Source organism: Mytilus galloprovincialis, chromosome 14 (assembly GCF_965363235.1).
Source record: "Mytilus galloprovincialis chromosome 14, xbMytGall1.hap1.1, whole genome shotgun sequence".
NCBI lineage: Eukaryota > Metazoa > Mollusca > Bivalvia > Mytilida > Mytilidae > Mytilus > Mytilus galloprovincialis.
Genome location: NC_134851.1, coordinates 13,379,301 through 13,401,200, shown reverse-complemented (window position 1 = coordinate 13,401,200; position 21,900 = coordinate 13,379,301). Strand labels below are relative to the sequence as shown.

Sequence of the window (21,900 nt, the reverse complement as noted above, 5' to 3'; positions counted from 1 at the left end):
CAATGACACATCACTACACACATGACACATGACACAAAAAAAATATATTGAATAGAAGTTTACTATATGCTCGAAATAACTTATATACAACAATTCAAACAAGGAAAGTAACGACTCGGCAGATTTTCATAACAAAGAAAGAAGTACAAATTTAATATAAAGCAACAAACGGCAACAACTGATTTGAAAGGTTCATGACTTGGTTCTTGAATATATATAAGCAGTTGTTTTAAACATGTTTGCGGGTACCATGGGACAATGGTGAAACAACACAGCATAAGAACAATTACTTATTTCTGTATTATTGCCAGGTGATTAAACAGATCAGAAATTAAGATTATCTATGTCTCTTTAGGGTCACTATTGTCATATTTCTCTATTCGTGTCATTCGTCCCTGACTATTCTATTCTCAATAGAAAGTATTTTATAAATGACATCTGGAACTATGAAACAAAGAACACTTCGTATTTAGTCTCTCAATATTTTATTAGAAATGCAAATAACATATCGTCCTCATATAGTTCATATCTCGCTTCCAAATTGGCAAATAGCGTGTTGTCCTCAGATAATGCATATGGCTCTCTCAAACTGATAGATATATATTATGTCAATCTACAAAAGGGAGAATAATAAAAACCAGATATGACATAATAATTTGTTTTAAGGCAGCCAACTTTTTTTTTTAAATATACAAATATATGGTTGTTAAGCAATTACTTGCTTTTTTAAAATGGTGAAATACGTGTGATATTTATTCTTTAATATAATACACCATTTGTCTTAATATCAAATAAAAAAAAATAAGATATAGCTATTATCATACGATTATCCTAAAAATGTTGAAAAAAAAGATTATTATAACAATACTAATAATAATAATATTTATACTATATCATGTATATGTTACAGTAAATAAGTGAAATTAGGAATTACACGTAATTACTCAACATTTCAGTAAATACCTGTATTTACTAGTCAATTTTAATTTTGTAATTACATGTATTTACTGACTGTTTCAGTGATTACTGCTATTCACTGATTTTTTTTGACATTTTTACAGTTATTTACTAACTTGGTATTTTTGTTTAAAAATATAAGACCGAATTCAAGATATTGAATATGAAAGTACAGGGGTAGGGAATTTTAGGGCTTTATACTTAAGGATTAAGGATTATAAGGCACATTAAAAGTGCATACTTTTAGTGTTTGTGAATTGAAACTGTAAAATGGTTGTTTAATAAGTTTTGAAACTCCCTAAAAATCATTTTCGGCATGCAAGTCAATGATATTAATCCAAAACTTAGAAATGTATATTTAAGAAGTTTATAGGCAACTTAGCAACCTGTTTTTATACGACCTCAAACCTTTTTTTGGATCGTATAATGGTATGATATCGTCGTCGTTTGTGTCGTCGTCTGCGTCGTCCGAAGACACATTTGGTTTCCGGAAAAAAACTCTAGTTTAAGTGAATGGATCCCTATGAAATTTAATAAGATGGTTAAATACCACAAAAGAAAGGTTTTGATTGAATTTTAGGATTATGGTTCCAACCTTTTAGGAATAAGGGGCCCAAAATAAGCATTTTTCTACTTTCAGGATAATAACTGTGTATGAGTATTTCAATAGCTCTGAAATTATACCACAATGTTTAATACCACAAGTAGAAGGCTTGAATTCATTTTAGTGGCCAGTTTAGGAATTAAGTATTTTTTGTAGTTTATGGCCTATAACTTGTGTGTAGGTGTATGGATCTCTCTGACATTGTTCTTCAAGGTTTCATATCACAAAAAGAAGATTGTGGGGTGATTGCCAAATTCATGTAAGAATAAAGTGTCAAAAACAAGCATGTTTCTATTTTTCAGACAATAACTTGTGTTTAAGAGTATGGATCTCTCCGAAATTGTACTACCCATACTACAAAGAAAAGGCTATGACGACTTCAGTATGTATATTAATGAAATTTATCCTGTTGAACTTACTTTAAATAAAGCTAATACTAGCAATGACCACTGCCCTTTTCTCGATCTTGATATCTATATCACTAATGGAAAGCTGAATACTAAAATTTATGATAAAAGGGAGGATTTTTCATTTCCTATCGTTAATTATCCGTTTTTAGATGGTGACGTTCCCTAGTCACCATCTTACGGTGTTTATATATCTCAACTTGTACGATTCGCTTGTGTATGTAACAATGTTTGAGATTTTAACGAGAGAAATTTATGTATTACTGAAAAATTATTACACCAGGGTTTTCGATATCACAAACTAGTCAAAACATTTACTAAATGTTATCATCGGTATAAAGACATCATTCGTAAATATAGCTCAACATGCAGACTTCTAATACGTTCAGGTATTTCACATGCAATTTTTTATGGAAATATTCTTTATAAAGCACAAAGGTGTCAGTATTCACCTCAGAAACTTACAAAACCTTTGAATAGACTTATTAAGAAGGGATATAATTACGATACTGTTGTCAGGTCATTACAAATTGCATATTTTGGCGTTAATATTGAGTCACTGATAAGGTCTTTGCATCTGAACTAAACACATTTATTCTAAAAACAGTTGTTGGCATGACACGGGTTATGTTCTTCTCATATATGTTATGATGGTATGATACTAAACCCCTAACGGGAAGGATTGTGCCTGATGTTCATATGATGAAATCATAATCTTTCAGTCAGTTTAATTGAAGTCTGGAGCTGGCATGTCAGTTAACTGCTAGTAGTCTGTTGTTATTTATGTATTATTGTCATTTTGTTTATTTTCTTTGGTTACATCTTCTGACATCAGACTCGGACTTCTCTTGAACTGAATTTTAATGTGCGTATTGTTATGCGTTTAATTTTCTACATTGGTTAGAGGTATAGGGGGAGGGTTGAGATCTCACAAACATGTTTAACCCCGCCGCATTTTTGCGCCTGTCCCAAGTCAGGGCCTCTGGCCTTTGTTAGTCTTGTATTATTTTAATTTTAGTTTCTTGTGTACAATTTGGAAATTAGTTTGGCGTTCATTATCACTGGACTAGTATATATTTGTTTAGGGGCCAGCTGAAGGACGCCTCCGGGTGCGGGAATTTCTCGCTACATTGAAGACCTGTTGGTGACCCTCTGCTGTTGTTTTTTATTTGGTCGGGTTGTTGTCTCTTTGACACATTCCCCATTTCCATTCTCAATTTTATTTGAGTGTGTGTGGGGGTAATTGCTCAAAAGGGGGGGGGTCAAAACGTTTGGAGGGTTCCTATTGTTTTAAGGGGTTCAAATTTTTTTTTTTTTTTTCAAATTTCAAATTTTTGAAAAATTTAAAGAAGAATACTTTATTGCACAGTATTATACAATAGATTTGTAAGATCTTGACATTTATTTTGTGTCAGAAACCTATACTATGTCAAAAACTTGATCACAACCCAAATTCAGACAGTATCAAGCTTCAATATTGTGCCAAATTTGCCCCAGCTGTTTAGGGTTTAACCTTTAATTTTGGCCAATGCATTTTATTTTACAAAATATGTTTAACTACAACTTCTTTTGTCAGACATTTACGATGGAGCTGACATTTGTCAAAAACAAATATATTTAAATTGATAGCGTTAAGAGTCACATTTTCATATTTCTGTGTTTTGTGTTTCTCGTTTTTTATGAGTTTTTCAAGACCTCCAAACTGAAGCCTATATACCTGCAACAAAATTTTATCATTCTTTCTACCTGTCTTTTTGTGATTGAATAAGTCAACTAAATGGTCCATCTCTTTTCTTTAACTTTCAATATTGGCCTTCTTTTCTTTTTCGTCGAACCTGCGACTTTTGTTACAAAAGCCAGACATAACGAACCAACATTAATTCTATCATCATCGGCGTCCACAAAAATTCACTCTTTGGTTATTTTATTTTTTTTATTTTGATAACTTTCTTAAATTATCCAAGATTTCTACCAAACTTTAACAGAAGCTTGTTAAGAAGGCGAGACACTGGATTCTGCGAAACCCTTACAATTTTGATAGCTGAATACATTGGCAACCCATCTCCATCTAAAAGCTGAATTGAAGGTTAAATGAATATGTATTCAATTAGGTCCAATTATTAACTTCATTCATGATTGAACAACAACAAAATCATATATTATTTTTAAATCTCGTAGCTAATGCACCTATAGCAAAAAGGTATATTTTAGGCTGATCACTTTTTAAAAACTTTTTAAAACACTCTTTAAAAATGTCCTGTACCAAGTCAGGAATATGGCCATTGTTATATTATTGTTCGTTTCTGTGTGTGTTACATTTTAACGTGGTGTCGTTTGTTTTCTCTTATTTTTGAGTGTAATTTCACATTGCGATAAGTCGTGTCACGGTACTTGTCTATCCCAAATTCATGTATTTGGTTTTAATGTTATATTTGTTATTCTCGTGGGATTTTGTCTGATGCTTGGTCCGCTTCTGTGTGTGTTACATTTTAGTGTTGTGTCGTTGTTCTCCTCTTATATTTAATGCGTTTCCTTCGGTTTTAGTTTGTTACCCCGATTTTGTTTTTTTTCCATGGATTTATGAGTTTTGAACAGCGGTACACTACTGTTGCCTTTATTTAAGAGTACTCACTGATTTTTTAGTTAGTATTGTCATAACTTTTGATCAGTTGTTCATATTACAACATTGAATTAACAGTTAGTGAATAGGTGTAAAAATTCATTTTAAAATTAGTAATTACTGGTAATTACTGGGCCGTTTTAGGAATTACTTGTATTTACTAAGTGCATCAGGAATTACATGTAATTCCTAAATTTTAGTAACGAAATGTGATTCCTAATTTCACCTATTCACTGTAACATATATAGATAGAGATGAATAAATAAATTGATCAATAAAGGGTCGTTTCGATCCCACTTACATGTTTAACCCCGCCTCACTCTGTATGTATTTGCATGTCCCATGTCAGGAGACTGTAATTCAGTAGTTATCGTTTGTGTATGTGTCACATATTTGTTTTTCGTTTATTTGTTGTACATTAATTAGATATTTAGTTTCTCTTTTGAATTGTTTTAAATTTGACATTTCTGGGCCTGTTATAGCTAAGTGTGCGGTATAGGATTCGCTTATTGTTGAAGACAGTGACCTATAGTTGTTTATATATATCTGTTGTTCTCTTGTGGAGAGTTGTCTCATTGGCAATAAAACCAAATCTTCTTTATATTTTGTGGTTAACATGCTAAATTAAGGTGCAAAGAGATTGGTAATATATCTGTCAACAGGGTAAAAAAAATTAAAATCCGAAAAATACTCGACTCGGAGGAAATTTCAAATCAGGAAGTCCCTCATCAAATGGCAATATCAAAAACTCTAACACAAAAAAACGAAAAGATAACAACTGTCGTATTCCTGACTCGGTATATGCATTTTCTTATGTAAAAAAGGTAATTAAACCTGGTTATAGCTAGCAAACCTCTCACTCACATGACAGTCGCTCGAAATTTCACCATAAACAAACAGACACAACAGGAACAACTTTCAAAAATAATGGTAAAGCAGTCAACATTGTCTAACAATCCCATTATAAAAACAAACTAAAACACAAATGTCATACAGACAAAGCACACTAAGCGCAAATACAAAATTTCAATCCTAGTATCTATAATGAGTTTATTTAATCTATATGATTCCACCAAAACGTTAAAATATTTCACCATTCGATACTTTACACAAAAAAGTAAAATAACAATATATTGAGCTCCGAGGAAAATGCAAAACGGAAAGTCCCTTATCAAATGACAAAATCAAATGATAAAACATATCAAACGAATGAACAGCAACTGTCATATTCCTGATTTGGTCAAACAATTGAAATTTTCTTATTTACCTTTCCCCTTTTATTGTCTAAAGGAAATAGTTGTATTCTACGATTTCCATAATTTAATTTTCCTTTTTCAACCAAAGTAAATGAGGGTTCAATTCTACTTACCGAATTTCACAAACGGAATATGCTAGTACACTACAAAATTCGTCACCCCATTTTAAAGAATAAAACGGATGTATCATAGCACAGTGTGCGCCTTGCTTATTTTGCATATTTTTATTATCTGGTTGCTGTGGCGATCCTTGGTACCAGTCACTGTAGTTAAGTGGTTCCCCAGACAACCATTTATATGACATTTCATCGTTATTGTCTGTTAGGCCAATCCAAAAAAATGCTTAAAATAATGATATAAACATAATAAGTAAGATTGTTCTCTTGAAATGCAAAATAAAAAAGGACTGAAAATTACAGTTTCAAACTGCATCAAGAATATAGCATGTGTTATGAATGCAAACACATAATCATCTCTCACCAGTCTAGTAGTCAGTTCTTCTGTGTTGAAATGAATATCAATTATATGGTCATTTTTATAAATTTCCTGTTACAAAACTTTGAATTTTTCGAAAAACTAAGGATTTTTTTATCCCAGGAATAGATTACCTTAGCTGTATTTGGCACATCTTTTTCGAATTTTGGATCCTCATTTCTCTTCAACTTTGTACTTGTTTGGCGTTATAACTATTTTGATCTGAACGTCACTGATGATTCAAATGTAGACAAAACGAGCGTCTGACGTATTAAATTATAATCCTGGTACCTTTGATAACTATTTACACCACTGGGTCGGTGTCACTGCTGGTAGACGTTTAATTCCCGAGGGTATCACCAGCCCAGTAGTCAGCACTTCGGTATTGACATGAATATTTTAAAATTATATGGTCAATTTTATAAATTTCCTGTTACAAAGAATTGTTCGAAAAAATAAGGATTTTCTAATCCCAGGAATAGATTATCTTAGCTGTATTTGTCACATTTTTTTTGAATTTGGCGTCCTCAATGCCCGTCAACATAGTTCTTGTTTGGCTATATAGGTGTAATACCACCATTGATTTTCCCCTATTAGTCTTTGTTAAATTTGCACTTTTCAAAAAAAATGTGCAGAATTTATTTTTGTTTCAAATAAAGAAATCCTTGGCATGAGTAAAGTTTTACCCTGTCAAGTACTATAGAAAAAATTTCACATAACATTTCATTGCATATAAGAAAATAACCATCATTGGCAGTTAACCAATCAAATTTCTCCCTTTAATTTATCTGTGTACAAGGTTTAGTCACCATAAAACCTCAAGATTACAAAATTTTCTATAGAAATCTTAAATAAAAAATAATGGTGTTTTGAAATACCCACGACATAAGTTTCTAACACAGAAATGTTTTTACTGCAATAAAATGTAGGATTAATTACCTACAACTGTCAAATTCAAGGGAATATTTCTCTAGACCTACTTTCGTATACAACCGGATGTGACGTATCATGATTTGGTGGTATTACACCTAAAACTATTTTAATCTGAGCGCCACTGATGAATCTGATGCAGACAAAACGCGCGTCTGACGTATTAAATTATAATCCTGGTACCTTTTATAACTGTGTACCCCTTCATAAGGAGATATAGAATGATTGCAATAAAACAACTATCTACAAAGGTTAAAATGAAGTTGATGTTAGCAATTATAGGCAACCGTATTGAACTTCAACAATGAGAAAACCCCAATACCGTATAGTAGGTAAGAAAGTGACCCGACATGAAAAATATGGGGACAAATCAATTGCATGATACAAATTAATGGCCTAGTTTATAACAAAACAATTTACGAAAATCACATATGACTACCACTGAACTATAAGGTCCTAACTTGGGACAGGCACGTATAGAATATTACGGAGTTAAACACGTTTACTATATCAATAATATACCATATCAACACGGAAGTGCTGACTACTGAGCTGGTGATACTCTCGGTAATAAAAACTCCACCAGTAATAACATTGACCCAGTGGTTGTAAATAAACTCAATAAATGTTTGCATTAAATCAAATTAAATTTAAAGATTTGTTTCAAACCCGAACTTTCTTAGATGATATCTATATTTTAAATAGACCTTAAAAGACAGAGTCAAATACTATCATTAAAGTCGGGGTTTGTTAAATGCTATACATGTCATAATGAAGCAAATGTGTTAGGTATATATTCGATATGAAAGCAACTTAAGTACAAATTGAAAAATTCAAATATCTTACAAAAAATCGACATGTTAATACTACCCTTTAACAGACAGTAAAAAATTGACACTTTTCATCAAAATTTATAACAGTACATAGGCAAATTGTCGGTACGTTGGTCGCACGTTGTTGTTGGCTATACAACATTGGCCCAACGTTGGTCTGTTGTTGTAAATCCATATTATTATCTCATGCATGCTGGTAAAAATCGGGTAAATGTTGGCATTATGTTAGTAGCAACATAGGGCCGATATGAAATTTTGTTAATAAAAATAGATTATGAAATATTTTACGCTTTATTTCTCTCGGGAGGCGGATAATTTCGATTGCTGCATGTTTTATGAAAAGTTAATGTTATACCGAAAGTGTTTATCAATTGAAATTACATTTACAACTCTATGTTAGGCCAATGCTGGACCAACGTTGATCATATATTATACTCTATATTTATATAAGCCAGGTAAAATTTATACTGGAATATCATTACTGTAATAAAAAAAAAATGTATATCATGTATATCGTAAACATAGATTGCCTGGTTAAAAGTTTAAATTTATTGCAATCATTATTTATAATAACTTTATTCATTAAACTTTGTGAAACATAATAATTTAGCAATTATATGCAGAGTGATATTTGATACAGCCAGTCTGTGAATCAAGCACATTCTGATAAGGTTGACCATATGTTCGACAAATTTCAAAGATAGTTGCTATGGTAATTAAGTTTATAAGAAATCTGAATGTAATGGGATGGTCACTTTTGTGATTATTTCCTGTTGTGTATTTGTAAGAAAGCAGTAAAACGAAGAAAACAAAAGAGAAAAACATATCATCTGAGGTTCAAAGAGAAAGAAAGTAACATGTAAGTTGTAACTTTAAAAAATCTGATATATATATACGATTAAGAATGACAAATACAATATGAATTTTTAATCTGAGGGATGTTGTTAAAAATTAAAACATATATTAATTTCTATCATTTTATAATGTTGATCTTGAAGTTTATACGTTTCGGGAGAAATATTTTCTAGATGTTAAATCATTTCAATCCTATGAATCATAATGAAATATTTGCCAATGAACATTAGTATCTTCAAACAAATTGTAAATTACCAATATTTTAATAGTTTTTTCTAAAATCTATAACGATAACATTTATGACCATTACTGAAGTTAATGGAAAAAATATGTCTTAAGATGTACCTTATGTTACACTTGCATGTGTAACAGTGTATTATATATCAAATAGAGTATTTATTTCTTAATCTTATTTAAAAATCTTATCTAAATTCATTGCAGAATATGTTGTTATTTGTATATAATTATACGGACTCGGCTGAATTTAGTTTTTTTGTCCTCGGCAAAACTTTTGCAAAACAAAACCGATATTTGAATAGTTTGTAGGAGTAAATATCAGTCACAAGAAGCTAACGCTTGAAATAAAAAAAAATAGGGCGTGCGGGGGTTTGGGGAGGTGCGGTAAAAAAACTATACCACACAGACGGATATTTATAAAAGAAAAAGACTATTAATTAGTGTCTGAATTACTTGAAGTAGCTTTTCTTTTTAATATACAATTTTACATTTTAATATAAATTTATAGGTCAGGTATTTGAGTACTACAGAAGACAAAATAAATCAGAGTGCAAAAGGAAAAAAAGAGAACTAGGAATAATAAGAATTATTGACAACATCCTGGCTAGAAAATGCATGGGAATGGAGATGGGAAAAAATGCATTCTACCATTTGATATCCCAGAATGAATAACTTTAAGAAAGTAAGTTAACATAAAAGCCATCCTTTATCCTTTATCCTTTATCCACAGTTGTTATCCATTTGTTTGATGTGTTTGAACTTTTGATTTTTATACGACCGCAAAAATTGAAAATATTTGGTCGTATATTGGTATCACGTTGGCGTCGTCGTCTGCGTCGTCGTCGTCGTCGTCGTCGTCGTCGTCGTCGTCCGAATACTTTTAGTTTTCGCACTCTAACTTTAGTAAAAGAAAATAGAAATCTATGTAATTTTAACACAAGGTTTATGACCACAAAAGGAAGGATGGGATTGATTTTGGGAGTTTGGGTCCCAACATTTTAGGAATTAGGGGCCAAAAAAGGCCCAAATAAGCATTATTCTTGATTTTCGCACTATAACTTTAGTTAAAGTGAATAGAAATCTATGAAATTTAAACACAAGGTTTATGACCACAAAAGGAAGGTTTGGATTGATTTTGTGAGTTTTGGTTCCAACAGTTTAGGAATTAGGGGCCAAAAAAGGGCCCAAATAAGCATTATTCTTGGTTTTCGCACAATAACTTAAGTATAAGTAAATAGAAATCAATGAAATTTAAACACAAGGTTTATGACCACTAAACGAAGGTTGGGATTGATTTTGGGAGTTGAGGTCCCAACAGTTTAGGAATTAGGGGCCAAAAAGGGGCCCAAAAAGCATTATTCTTGGTTTTCGCACCATAACTTTAGTATAAGTAAATAGACATCTATGAAATTTAAACACAAGGTTTATGACCATAAAAGGAAGGTTGGGTTTGAGTTTGGGAGTTTTGGTCCCAACAGTTTAGCTATAAGGGGCCCAAAGGGTCCAAAATTTAACTTGTTTGATTTCATCAAAAATTGAATAATTGGGGTTCTTTGATATGCTGAATCTAAAAATGTACTTAGATTTTTGATTATTGGCCCAGTTTTCAAGTTGGTCCAAATCGGGGTCAAAAATTAAACTTTGTTTGATATCATCCAAAATTGAATAATTGGGGTTCTTTGATATGCCTAATCTAACTGTGTATGTAGATTCCTAATTGTTGGTCCCCTTTTGATATTGGTCTACATTAAAGTCCAAAGGGTCCAAAATTAAACTAAGTTTGATTTTAACAAAAATTGAATTCTTGGGCTTTTTTGATATTCTGAATCTAAACATGTACTTAGATTTTTTATCATGGACCCAGTTTTCAAGTTGGTTCAAATCAGGATCCAAAATTATTATATTAAGTATTGTGCAATAGCAAGAAATTTTCAATTGCACAGTATTCAGCAATAGCAAAAAATCTTCAATTGCACAGTATTGTGCAATAGCAAGAAATTTTCAATTGCACAGTATTGCGCAATAGCAAGAAATCTTCAATTGCACAGTATTGTGCAATAGCAAATATTTTCAATTGCAGTATTGCGCAATAGCAAGAAATAACTTATTGCACAATATTGTGCAATAACAAGAAATTTTCAATTGGAGTTATCTTTCTTTGTCCAGAATAGTATTTGAATCAACTTAAATCATTGTTTTATACAATATACAATGTATATTCACTTTTACTACCAACTGATAAATTAAAACGATCTTTACCATTCAGTGATAACAAGCACTTTATTTTACATTTTAATATTTTATGATGTATTTAAATGAGTAGTTATTGTTGCAAACTCCATTAGAAATTTGAATTGAGATCAGTTTTGGAAAAAGGGAAAGGGGGATGTGATAAAAGAATTTATCCCACATATGATCTATTGTTGTGAGCCATTAACTCCATTTCACATTGTTCGAATATACAAATGCGCGCACGATCGGCGCCCATATAACCATATAGAATAATAGTCTTAGTTTTTTTTTTAAATATGTATAGAACGTTATATTGTAAAAATCGGTTAATTTCTCTGTTATCTGTGGAACCTTATTAATTGATGGGAAATAAATCGACAAACTTGAAACAATTGCTAATTTTCCTACCATACAATATTTGCTGTATGTGTTTATGCATCAATGCAACAACATCTACTAAAAAAGCGTTTTCGTCACCAGTTTCAACAGAAGTCAAATGTCCACCATGGACATTGCAGTTAGCCTACAAGAATGAAAATCTGTTAAAAGATTCATCAAACATACCATGTTCATCATTGTTTAAACAGGACGAGCATATGTCCAAAAAGACTCGTTAATGAATCGAAAATTAGGTACGAAACCGAAGTGCATTTCGGAATCAAAAATTCAGTTAGGTCTTGCCATTTACAGCTAAAGTATTTTTGTCATTACTTTTATGCCAGAAAGACAGTACTGTACATACACCTCTGATAAAGAGTAAAAAAAAACAGTTATAATGTAGAAAAAAGCATAATTTTGAGGCAAAAAAAATCCACTTGTAAATCAGAATATTATATTCCATACCTTAGAATTAGACCAAGTTGCCAAGTTACATGTGAATATGTACTTTGAACCACGAAAGAAGGCTACCGTCTCAGGACATAATATTTTTGCTAAAATTATCAAAACAGTATTAAATGTTTCAATAAACTTTTTTCTGTTAACTGTCATCCATTACAGTGTTTTAAAAGTTGTTCGAGTTTAAAGTTTATTTTCTTCTGTCATATTTGTATTTTCCGAAGAAAAACTGATAGATTTTAATTGGGACAAGCAGACACATTTTTTCGGTTATTACAGTTTATAATATTTGTATTATACACCATACTAAATGTAAAGCAAACAAATGTCAACATGGACACAAGTCATTAACAAATCTAAAATAGCCATTGGTTTTACTTATCATATTTTAACTTGTACATCTCGATAGCTGTATATAGTGTTACAGGAGCTAATAGTATTTTTGTTTTGAAGCTACTACATACTTTTCAATCTGTTGATCAACGACAATTTTTAATACGCATTGCTCTGTGAGTTTTTATAGTGGAAAATAATTCATTACTATTTTAAGTGTTTTATTGGATTTTTGTTACCTAAATCTACCATTTTCGAGATATTAGAATACAAGTTTTGTTTATTTTAATGTCCTGAAAGTGCCCTACTCCAAAAAAATTAAAATTCGATTCATATGCTAAAAGATATTTATATAATTTTATAGAGTTATCTTCTCTCCGAACGATATGACATTCTTTCGACGAAGCTACCCGGACGATACCATGTTTCAATGAAATATGTTCCAATGCATAAAATAATGACCTATGTGAACTGATTATTTTTCTTGATAAAAAAGAAAACTTTAAATTACTTCAAAATCATATTCATCTCTTTTGTTGCAAATTGGGAAATTTATTTTTTACAGATTTTAAAGATGTAAAATAATCCTCACTGCCCGCATTTTAATTTTAGAAACAAATAAATTAATGTGAAGTTTTGTGAATTTGTTGCTATAATACAGAGACATTTATTTAATGAATGGCTATTATTTATTTTGAATTTATTGAACCATAAAACTAATTTTTGACTCTTCACATTGAATAATCCGCGAAGCGGATAATGTAAAATGTGAAGAGTCAAAAATTAGTTTTATGGTTCAATAAAATCAAAATAAATTATTGCCATTCATTATAAATAAATTTTCACCAAAAATAAGGCTCAAAGAACTTTTTATATTATTTATATTAACAATAACAACGTACACACATGTTGGCGTATGAATACACAACGTCAGAGTGAGCGTGTCGCCATAAAAATTGACAACATTGAAAATAAAACTAATAATTTTAACCAATCAGAAGACAGTAAATACACCAAATTTATTTATTTATTAAATACGTGAGAAGAATTTTAATGTAAAACTTTCATTACATTTGGGAAAAAACCAGACTTTAACATATTCGTGTGTAAGATTTTGAAAATCTTATTGATTCACACTGAATAGAAAATAATACTGTGACCTACATGTATTGATATTCGTTTTCGTGTTAGATGTGTTATGATTTCGTGTTCTTTGTGACAGTTTTTAACTTTTTAACATTTATGTATACCTTTTACTCTATCAAATGGTCAACTAATACAACATATATTCTATTGAATAACATCCACGTACTTCACAATGGGGTCGGGTGGGGAGTGGGGATAGTATAGAATTTAATCCTGATTATCTGATAAAAATTAATTTAAAATTAAAATTGCTGAACAATATTCACTTTTCCACGACAGAAATGTCATTACAAAGAGAAATAAAAATAGCCCGTCACCCTTTTCTTTTTTTGAAATTTTTATCAAATGTTAACGGATGGTAACAATTCAAATGTGTCTTACTTTGTGCAGTTACAGTAGCATTTTTAATAGGTATAGATAATGATATCTAAGGTTTATATCTAGATTAATTAATAAGTTTGATTTCACATTCTAAATGAGCCGAAGGGCGTATTGAAACCTGAACGCATTAGAAAGGAATATGTGGTCGGTAAAATAGAATGCTTAACTTTGCAAATCTTTATATTTTTATTTCTTTACGGTATATAAGTTAGATAATGCATATTTAAATGTTTATATTGTCGTAGAACACAGCTCGGGGTGTCAGAATTGCCCCAAAAAAGACATCCCTACGGTTGGTTTTTCATTTGATCAATCCTAAGACCCCTCGGTGTGTTCCTCGTAAAAAAAAACCCTGAAAATGAAGCATATCAGAATTATCCTTTGTTCAGCGTCTTGTAGGTTTCGTGTTAGCATTTCTTTTATTTTGACAGTGATGCCAGGATTCATTAACTTTAGTTAGATAGTATTTGCTGCTCTTGATATTGTGTCGGCTATTTTAGATACGATGCCAACATTAAGTCAAAAAAGTGTTTTGGAATATTATAGTTGTTATATAATAGTTCGTTTCTATATATGTTGCATTGTGGTTTGTTTTTGTTAATTTGTTTTCTTTGAACCGATTTATCGACTTTTGAACAGCAGAATAGTACTGATACCTTTATGTGTATTGATCATTGCCAACGTTCAAATATATCATCTCATCGTGATTATTTGCAAACGGTAGTGACTGATTGGTTAGCTTTTTTAACCTTTATTCGATGCCATCATCGGCAACGTGTCTCTATTCTTGTTTTAGTGATCATCCTATTCATCTCAAGAAGAGTATCTCTTCACTTAAGTCAAAATATGATATGTTATGATAATAACTATAAGATTAAATTAAAATGTGTTGTTTAGATAGTTAAACATTGTACATTATTGTTACATATATAACGAACAATCAAAGGAAAAAGAAGTTAGTGTTCTTACCACATTGTGGAATATTCCCATCCCAGCCTGATGTTGTGCACGTTATATTTTCTCTTCCAACCAGGAAAAGTCCTGCGTCACAGGTAAACTTTGCCGTTGATCCAACATTTCTTTCCGCTACAATGACAGTCCCATTTGCAAACCTGTTGGTTGGAATATCTTCACACTGAACTAAAAGAATATCTGCAGTTTTCAAGTTATAACCAACAAACAAAAGAACAAACAATTCTCGTATACATTGTATATGTTTTGGAATTTAGTGTGACGTTCAATTTAATTGAACTACTACACGTTTTGTTAGACAACATGTGGTCGTGGAAATTTCTCCATTGTTGGCCGTCGTCTGTTTTTATGTGGTTTTATGAGGTTGTTGTCTCTTTGACACATTCCCCATTTCTGTTTTCATTCTCAATTCTAATGATATATAAATACTGTTTAGTTCCTTTTTAACAAATGTTAAAAGAAAAATCTACGAGAGACATATGTGCGCTACGTCTGTTGTTTGAAGACGAGTATTGTAAGATTTTAACATACTCTAAGGTATGTTATAGTGGAAAAGGAATTCATTACTATCCTTGAACACTTAGATAAGGACAAGTATTTTATTTCATTTGAATAAAAAAATTATTTGTCAATTTCCCGAAAGTTTTGAGAGGAAATTATCAATAATAAATATTAGATAAGATAAAAAAAAATTGAAAACAACACGTTTAATAGTTTCTTTCGTCCGAAGCGCTTTTCTGGATTTAAATTCATCAGAAACGACAGAATTATACGCTCCTGATTTGGGACAGGCACATACATTCATAATATGGCGGGGCTAAATATGTTAGCGGGATCCCAACCCTCCATCTAACCTCGGACAGTGGTATAACAGTACAACATAAGAACGAACTATAAAAATCAGTTGAGAAATGCTTAACTCATCAGACGGATTAGTTCCTTTTTTTAACAAATGTTGAGAGACAAATCCACGAGAGACAATCAGTGCTACGTTTTCTGAATGAAGACTATAATTGTAATAGTTTAACTTGCATCGCTTAATGATCTGTTATAGTGGAAAATGAATTCATTACTTTTATGAAAAACTAAGATAAGGACAAAAATACTTTTGGTTTGAATAAAAATATTATTTGATAATTTCCCGAAAGTTTTTTTATCGTAACATTTGTTTTCGATCAATTGACCAAAAGATGTGTTAAGCATAAAAAAAATGCTCTTTCATAGTTGTGTAGGGTTCTTGTTAGAAAGTGCTTTCATTTTTACAGTGATACCAGCATTCATTTAACGTTGAATAGATCGAATATCTTCATACTGTACTAAAAGCAAAGATCTCAAGATTATAAAATAAAATTCGGAATGTGTCTACGATAACAATAGATAGAGATTGAATATTTTTACACTGAACTTAAAATGTTTCTCAAGATTATGAAATAAAATTGAGACTGGAATGTGCTGAAGAGATAACAACCCGACCAAAGAGCAGACAACAACCGGAGACTACCAATGTATTTCGTATACAGCTAGACAATCAATTCCGCAGCCGGAAAAAAACTAAACTGTGTACTAGTGCAGTGATAATTAATGTCATACTTAACTCCGAACTACATAAATAACTTAAGTTAAAAACATACGAGACTAACAAAGGCCAGAATATCCTGACTTTGGACAGGCGCAAACATGCAGCGGTGTTAAACATGTTTTGTGAAATCTCAACCTTATACTCATTGCTCTAGCCAATGAAGAAGAGCAAACACACAACAATACGCGCAATAACATTCAGTTAAAAAGAAGTTCGAGTTCGATAGTCCAGAAAAATGAACAAAAGAAACTTAGAAAATGACAACGTTACATATATATTAACAAAGGACTACTAGCTGTCACTTGCATGCCGGCTAAAGACATCAATTCAACTGATTGAAAGATTTTGTCTTCATCATATGAATATCCAGCATAATCCCTCCCGTTAGAAGTTTAGTATCATACAATTATACAATTTATTAGAAAATGGTAATCCGTATTAAAAGTTTAATTCAATTCTTTGACAGGGTATATAAAATCTAGTAGTGACTGATTGGTAAGCTTTGTTAACCTTTATTCGATGCCATCATCGGCAACGTGTCTCTATTCTTGTTTTAGTGATTATCCTATTCAACTGAAAAAGAGTATCTCTTCACTTAAGTCAAAATATGATATGTTATGATAATAACTATAAGATTAAATTAAAATGTGTTGTATAGATAGTTAAACATTGTACATTATTGTTACATATATAACGAACAATCAAAGGAAAAAGAGGTTAGTGTTCTTACCACATTGTGGAATATTCCCATCCCAGCCTGATGTTGTGCACGTTATATTTTCTCTTCCAACCAGGAAAAGTCCTGCGTCACAGGTAAACTTTGCCGTTGATCCAACATTTCTTTCCGCTACAATGACAGTCCCATTTGCAAACCTGTCGGTTGGAATATCTTCACACTGAACTACAAGAATATCTGCAGTTTTCAAGTTATAACCAACAAACAAAAGAACAAACAATTCTCGTATACATTGTATATGTTTTGGAATTTAGTGTGACGTTCAATTTAATTGAACTACTACACGTTTTGTTAGACAACATGTGGGTGTGGAAATTTCTCCATTGTTGGCCGTCGTCTGTTTTGATGTGTTTTTATGAGGTTGTTGTCTCTTTGACATATTCCCAATTTCTGTTTTCATTCTCAATTCTAATGATATATAGATACTGTTTAGTTCATTTTTAACAAATATTAAAAGAAAAATCTACGAGAGACATATGTGCGCTACGTCTGTTGTTTGAAGACGAGTATTGTAAGATTTTACAATGCTCTAAGGTATGTTATAGTGGAAAAGGAATTCATTACTATCCTTGAACACTTAGAAAAGGACAAGTATTTTATTTGATTTGAATAAAAATAATTATTTGTCAATTTCCCGAAAGTTTTGACAGGAAATTATCAATAATAAATATTAGATAACATAAAAAAAATTGAAAACAGCACGTTTAATAATTTCTTGCGTCCGAAACGCTTTTCTGGATTTAAATTCATCAGAAACGACTGAATTATACGCTCCTGGTTTGGGACAGGCACATACATTCATAATATGGCGGGGCTAAATATGTTAGTTGGATCCCAACCCTCCATTTAACCTGGGAAAGTGGTATAAAAGTACAACATAAGAACGAGCTATCAAAATCAGTTTAAAAATACTTAACTCATCAGATGGACTAGTTCCTTGTTTAACAAATGTTTAGAGACAAATCCACGAGAGACAATCAGCGCTACGTTAGTTGATTGAAAACTATAATTGTAATATTTTAACTTGCATCGCTTAATGATCTGTTATAGTGGAAAAAGAATTCATTACTTTCCTGAAACATTAAGATAAGGACAAATATTTGATTTGATTTGAATAAAAATGTATTTGTTAATTTCCCGAAAGTTTTTTTATCGTAACATTTGTTTTCGATCAATTGAACAAAAGATGTGTCAAGCATAAAAGAATGCTCTTTCAGAGCTTTGTAGGGTTCTTGTTAGGAATTGCTTTCATTTTGACAGTGATTCCATGATTCATTTAACGTTGGGTAGATTGAATATCTTCACACTGAACTAAATAGTTATCAAAGGTACCAAGATTATAATTTATTACGCCAGATGCGATGTTCGTCTAAATAAGACTCATCAGTGACGCTCATATCAAAATAGATATAATGCCAAACACGTACAAAGTTTAAGAGCATTAACATTCAAAGTTCAAAAAAGTGTTTGTACTTACAGCGACATTGTGGTATATCCCCATTCCATCCTGAGGATGAACATGTTATAGTTTCGTTTCCAACAAGTGAATGTCCTGCATCACAGGTAAAATTTGCCGTTGAGCCAATAGTTCTTTCCGTTACAGTGACAGCACCATTTATTAGATTGTTGGGTGGAATATCTTCACACTGAACTACAAGAATATCTGCAGTTTACAAGTTATTACCAACAAACAAAAGAACAAATAATACAACTTAACTGTTTATATAAAAAAAAAAGATGTGGTATGATTGCCAATGAGACAACTCTCCACAAGAGACCAAAATGACACAGAAATTAACAACTATAGGTCACCGCGTACGGCCTTCAACAATGTGCAAAGCACATACCGCATAGTCAGCTATAAAAGGCCCCAAAATGACAGTGTAAAACAATTCAAACGAAAAAACTAACGACCTTATTTACATCAAAAAAATGAACGAAAACTAAATATGTAACACATAAACAAACGACAACCACTGAATTATACGCTCCTGACTTGGGACAGGCACATACATTCATAATATGGCGGGGCTAAATATGATAGTGGGATCCAAACCCTCCATCTAACCTCGGACAGTGGTATAACAGTACAACATAAGAACGAACTATAAAAATCAGTTGAGAAATGCTTAACTCATCAGACGGATTAGTTCCTTTTTTTAACAAATGTTGAGAGACAAATCCACGAAAGACAATCAGTGCTACGTTTTCTGAATGAAGACTATAATTGTAATATTTTAACTTGCATCGCTTAATGATCTGTTATAGTGGAAAATGAATTCATTACTTTCATGAAAAACTAAGATAAGGACAAAAAAACTTTTGGTTTGCGTAAAAATATTATTTGATAATTTCCCGAAAGTTTTTTTATCGTAACATTTGTTTTCGATCAATTGACCAAAAGATGTGTTAAACATAAAAAAAAATGCTCTTTCATAGTTTTGTAGGGTTCTTGTTAGAAATTGCTTTCATTTTAACAGTGATACCAGCATTCATTTAACGTTGAATAGATCGAATATCTTCATACTGAACTAAAAGCAAAGATCTCAAGATTATAAAATAAAATTCGGAATGTGTCTACGATAACATTAGATAGAGATTGAATATTTTTACACTGAACTTAAAATGTTTCTCAAGATTATGAAATAAAATTGAGACTGGAATGTGTTGAAGAGATAACAACCCGACCAAAGAGCAGACAACAGCCGGAGACTACCAATGTATTTCGTATACAGCCGGAGGCGTGCTTCAGCGGGACCCTCAACAAAATTTTGTACTAGTGCAGTGATAATTAATGTCATACTTAACTCCGCACTACATAAATAACTTAAGTTAAAAACATACGAGACTAACAAAGGCCAGAATATCCTGACTTTGGACAGGCGCAAACATGCAGCGGTGTTAAACATGTTTTGGGAAATCTCAACCTCATACTCATTGCTCTAGCCAATGAAGAAGAGCAAACACACAACAATACGCGCAATAACATTCAGTTAAAAAGAAGTTCGAGTTCGATAGTCCAGAAAAATGAGCAAAAGAAACTTAGAAAATGACAACGATACATATATTAACAAAGGACTACCTGTCACTTGCATGCCGGCTAAAGACATCAATTCAACTGATTGAAAGATTTTGTCTTCATCATATGAATATCCAGCATAATCCCTCCCGTTAGAAGTTTAGTATCATACAATTATACAATTTATTAGAAAATGGTAATCCGTATTACAAGTTTAATTCAATTCCTTGACAGGGTATATAAAATTTAAGCCGGGAATGTCACAACATATACCCTTTCTGCGATCTGAATAATAAATATAGTTTCTTCACGTATTAAACACACCAACAGTCAAAGGAATTTAAGGTAATCGAACACATCAATAGTCAGAGGAATTAAAGGTAATCGAACACATCAATAGTCAGAGGAATTAAAGGTTATTAAACCCACCATATATGATATATATATATCATCTTCATAAAATAAGTTAAATCAATGCACTCGATGAAACATTGAAGGAAAACATTCTTCTGCTAATTGAAGCTAAGGTAGCTAAGTCACTATATAAATATTCTAGCTAATATATACGTGATGTACTGCCAAAAAAATTTAGTTTACGACTACTTGTATAATAGTATACTAACACACGCAACACGGTCTCTTTCGACAACACCTGCCTTTTTCTGTCCATCCAGAACCAAAACTACTTTCACAATTGGAATCTTTTGTTTTAGCGCACCTTCCCTGTGAGGCCGTACATGCGCGGGTGAACTCTTAAAAATTAAGATATTATATTTTAAAATGACTCTACATCATGTGATATATCCAAAAAAGAGGATAAACACAATTGTTTCAAAAATTGGTTCTGAAATTAAAATTGATTTTTTGAAGTCAAAAGAAATGAAAAAAATAATTGTTATTTCAGGCAAATTCGATATGGTTAATGCACTATATTGATTAGATCAAAATGATATAACTCATTACATTAAATCAATACATTTAGTTTGACACATTTTTGAACGAAATTCTTTGCATTCATCTTTGTAAATGAACTTTAACCTTATGAATTGTGTTTATGCGATATATTCCCCTCAATCAATAACGCACAATATCAATATATGTTGGTTATTTATATTTATCAATGTTAATGTTGATCCTTGATTACAGTTTATCCATTTATATAAAACTTACTTTCTTCTGTATTCACCTCATGACATATGCTGAGTGCAATAACAATGACGTACCAACAGTTAAACATGTTGCTAAAACATTTATGTACAAGTATAATATTTGCATTTTTCATATTTTATAAAATTTATATAATATTTGCATTATTCATATTTCATGAAATTTTTATAATATTTGCATTATTCATATTTCATTCAGTATAATATTTAAAGAATGTATCTAAGATGAAGTATAACATATAAGGTATTCATTTAAGATGAAATATAACACTTAAAGTATTCATTTAACATGTAGAATAACATTTTTAAATATTCATTTAACATGA

General features: G+C 31.3%; 1 protein-coding gene across 1 annotated transcript; it reads right to left on the bottom strand.

The window, feature by feature from the left end:
- Positions 1-468: 468 nt before the first annotated feature.
- Positions 469-21,645, bottom strand: LOC143059515 (C-type lectin domain family 4 member C-like). The gene is made up of 7 exons (XM_076233026.1): positions 21,579-21,645; positions 21,032-21,160; positions 15,072-15,242; positions 12,249-12,337; positions 11,814-11,928; positions 5,958-6,186; positions 469-613 (listed from the first exon to the last, which is right to left on the bottom strand). Exons 1-7 carry the CDS (start codon positions 21,643-21,645, stop codon positions 604-606), a joined length of 810 nt encoding a protein of 269 aa, XP_076089141.1. The 3' UTR covers positions 469-603.
- Positions 21,646-21,900: the final 255 nt, after the last annotated feature.

What these genes read in the sequence shown, in the direction of transcription:
- LOC143059515 (XM_076233026.1), bottom strand. Translation starts at nt 21,645, where the DNA reads ATGTTTAACTGTTGGTACGTCATTGTTATTGCACTCAGCATATGTCAT. An exon ending in TGGGAATATTCCACAATGTG is followed by an intron (nt 12,338 to 15,071) that starts GTAAGAACACTA and finishes TGATAATTTTAG; the next exon opens with CAAAAATATTATGTCCTGAG. An exon ending in CAACTTGGTCTAATTCTAAG is followed by an intron (nt 11,929 to 12,248) that starts GTATGGAATATA and finishes TCATTCTTGTAG; the next exon opens with GCTAACTGCAATGTCCATGG.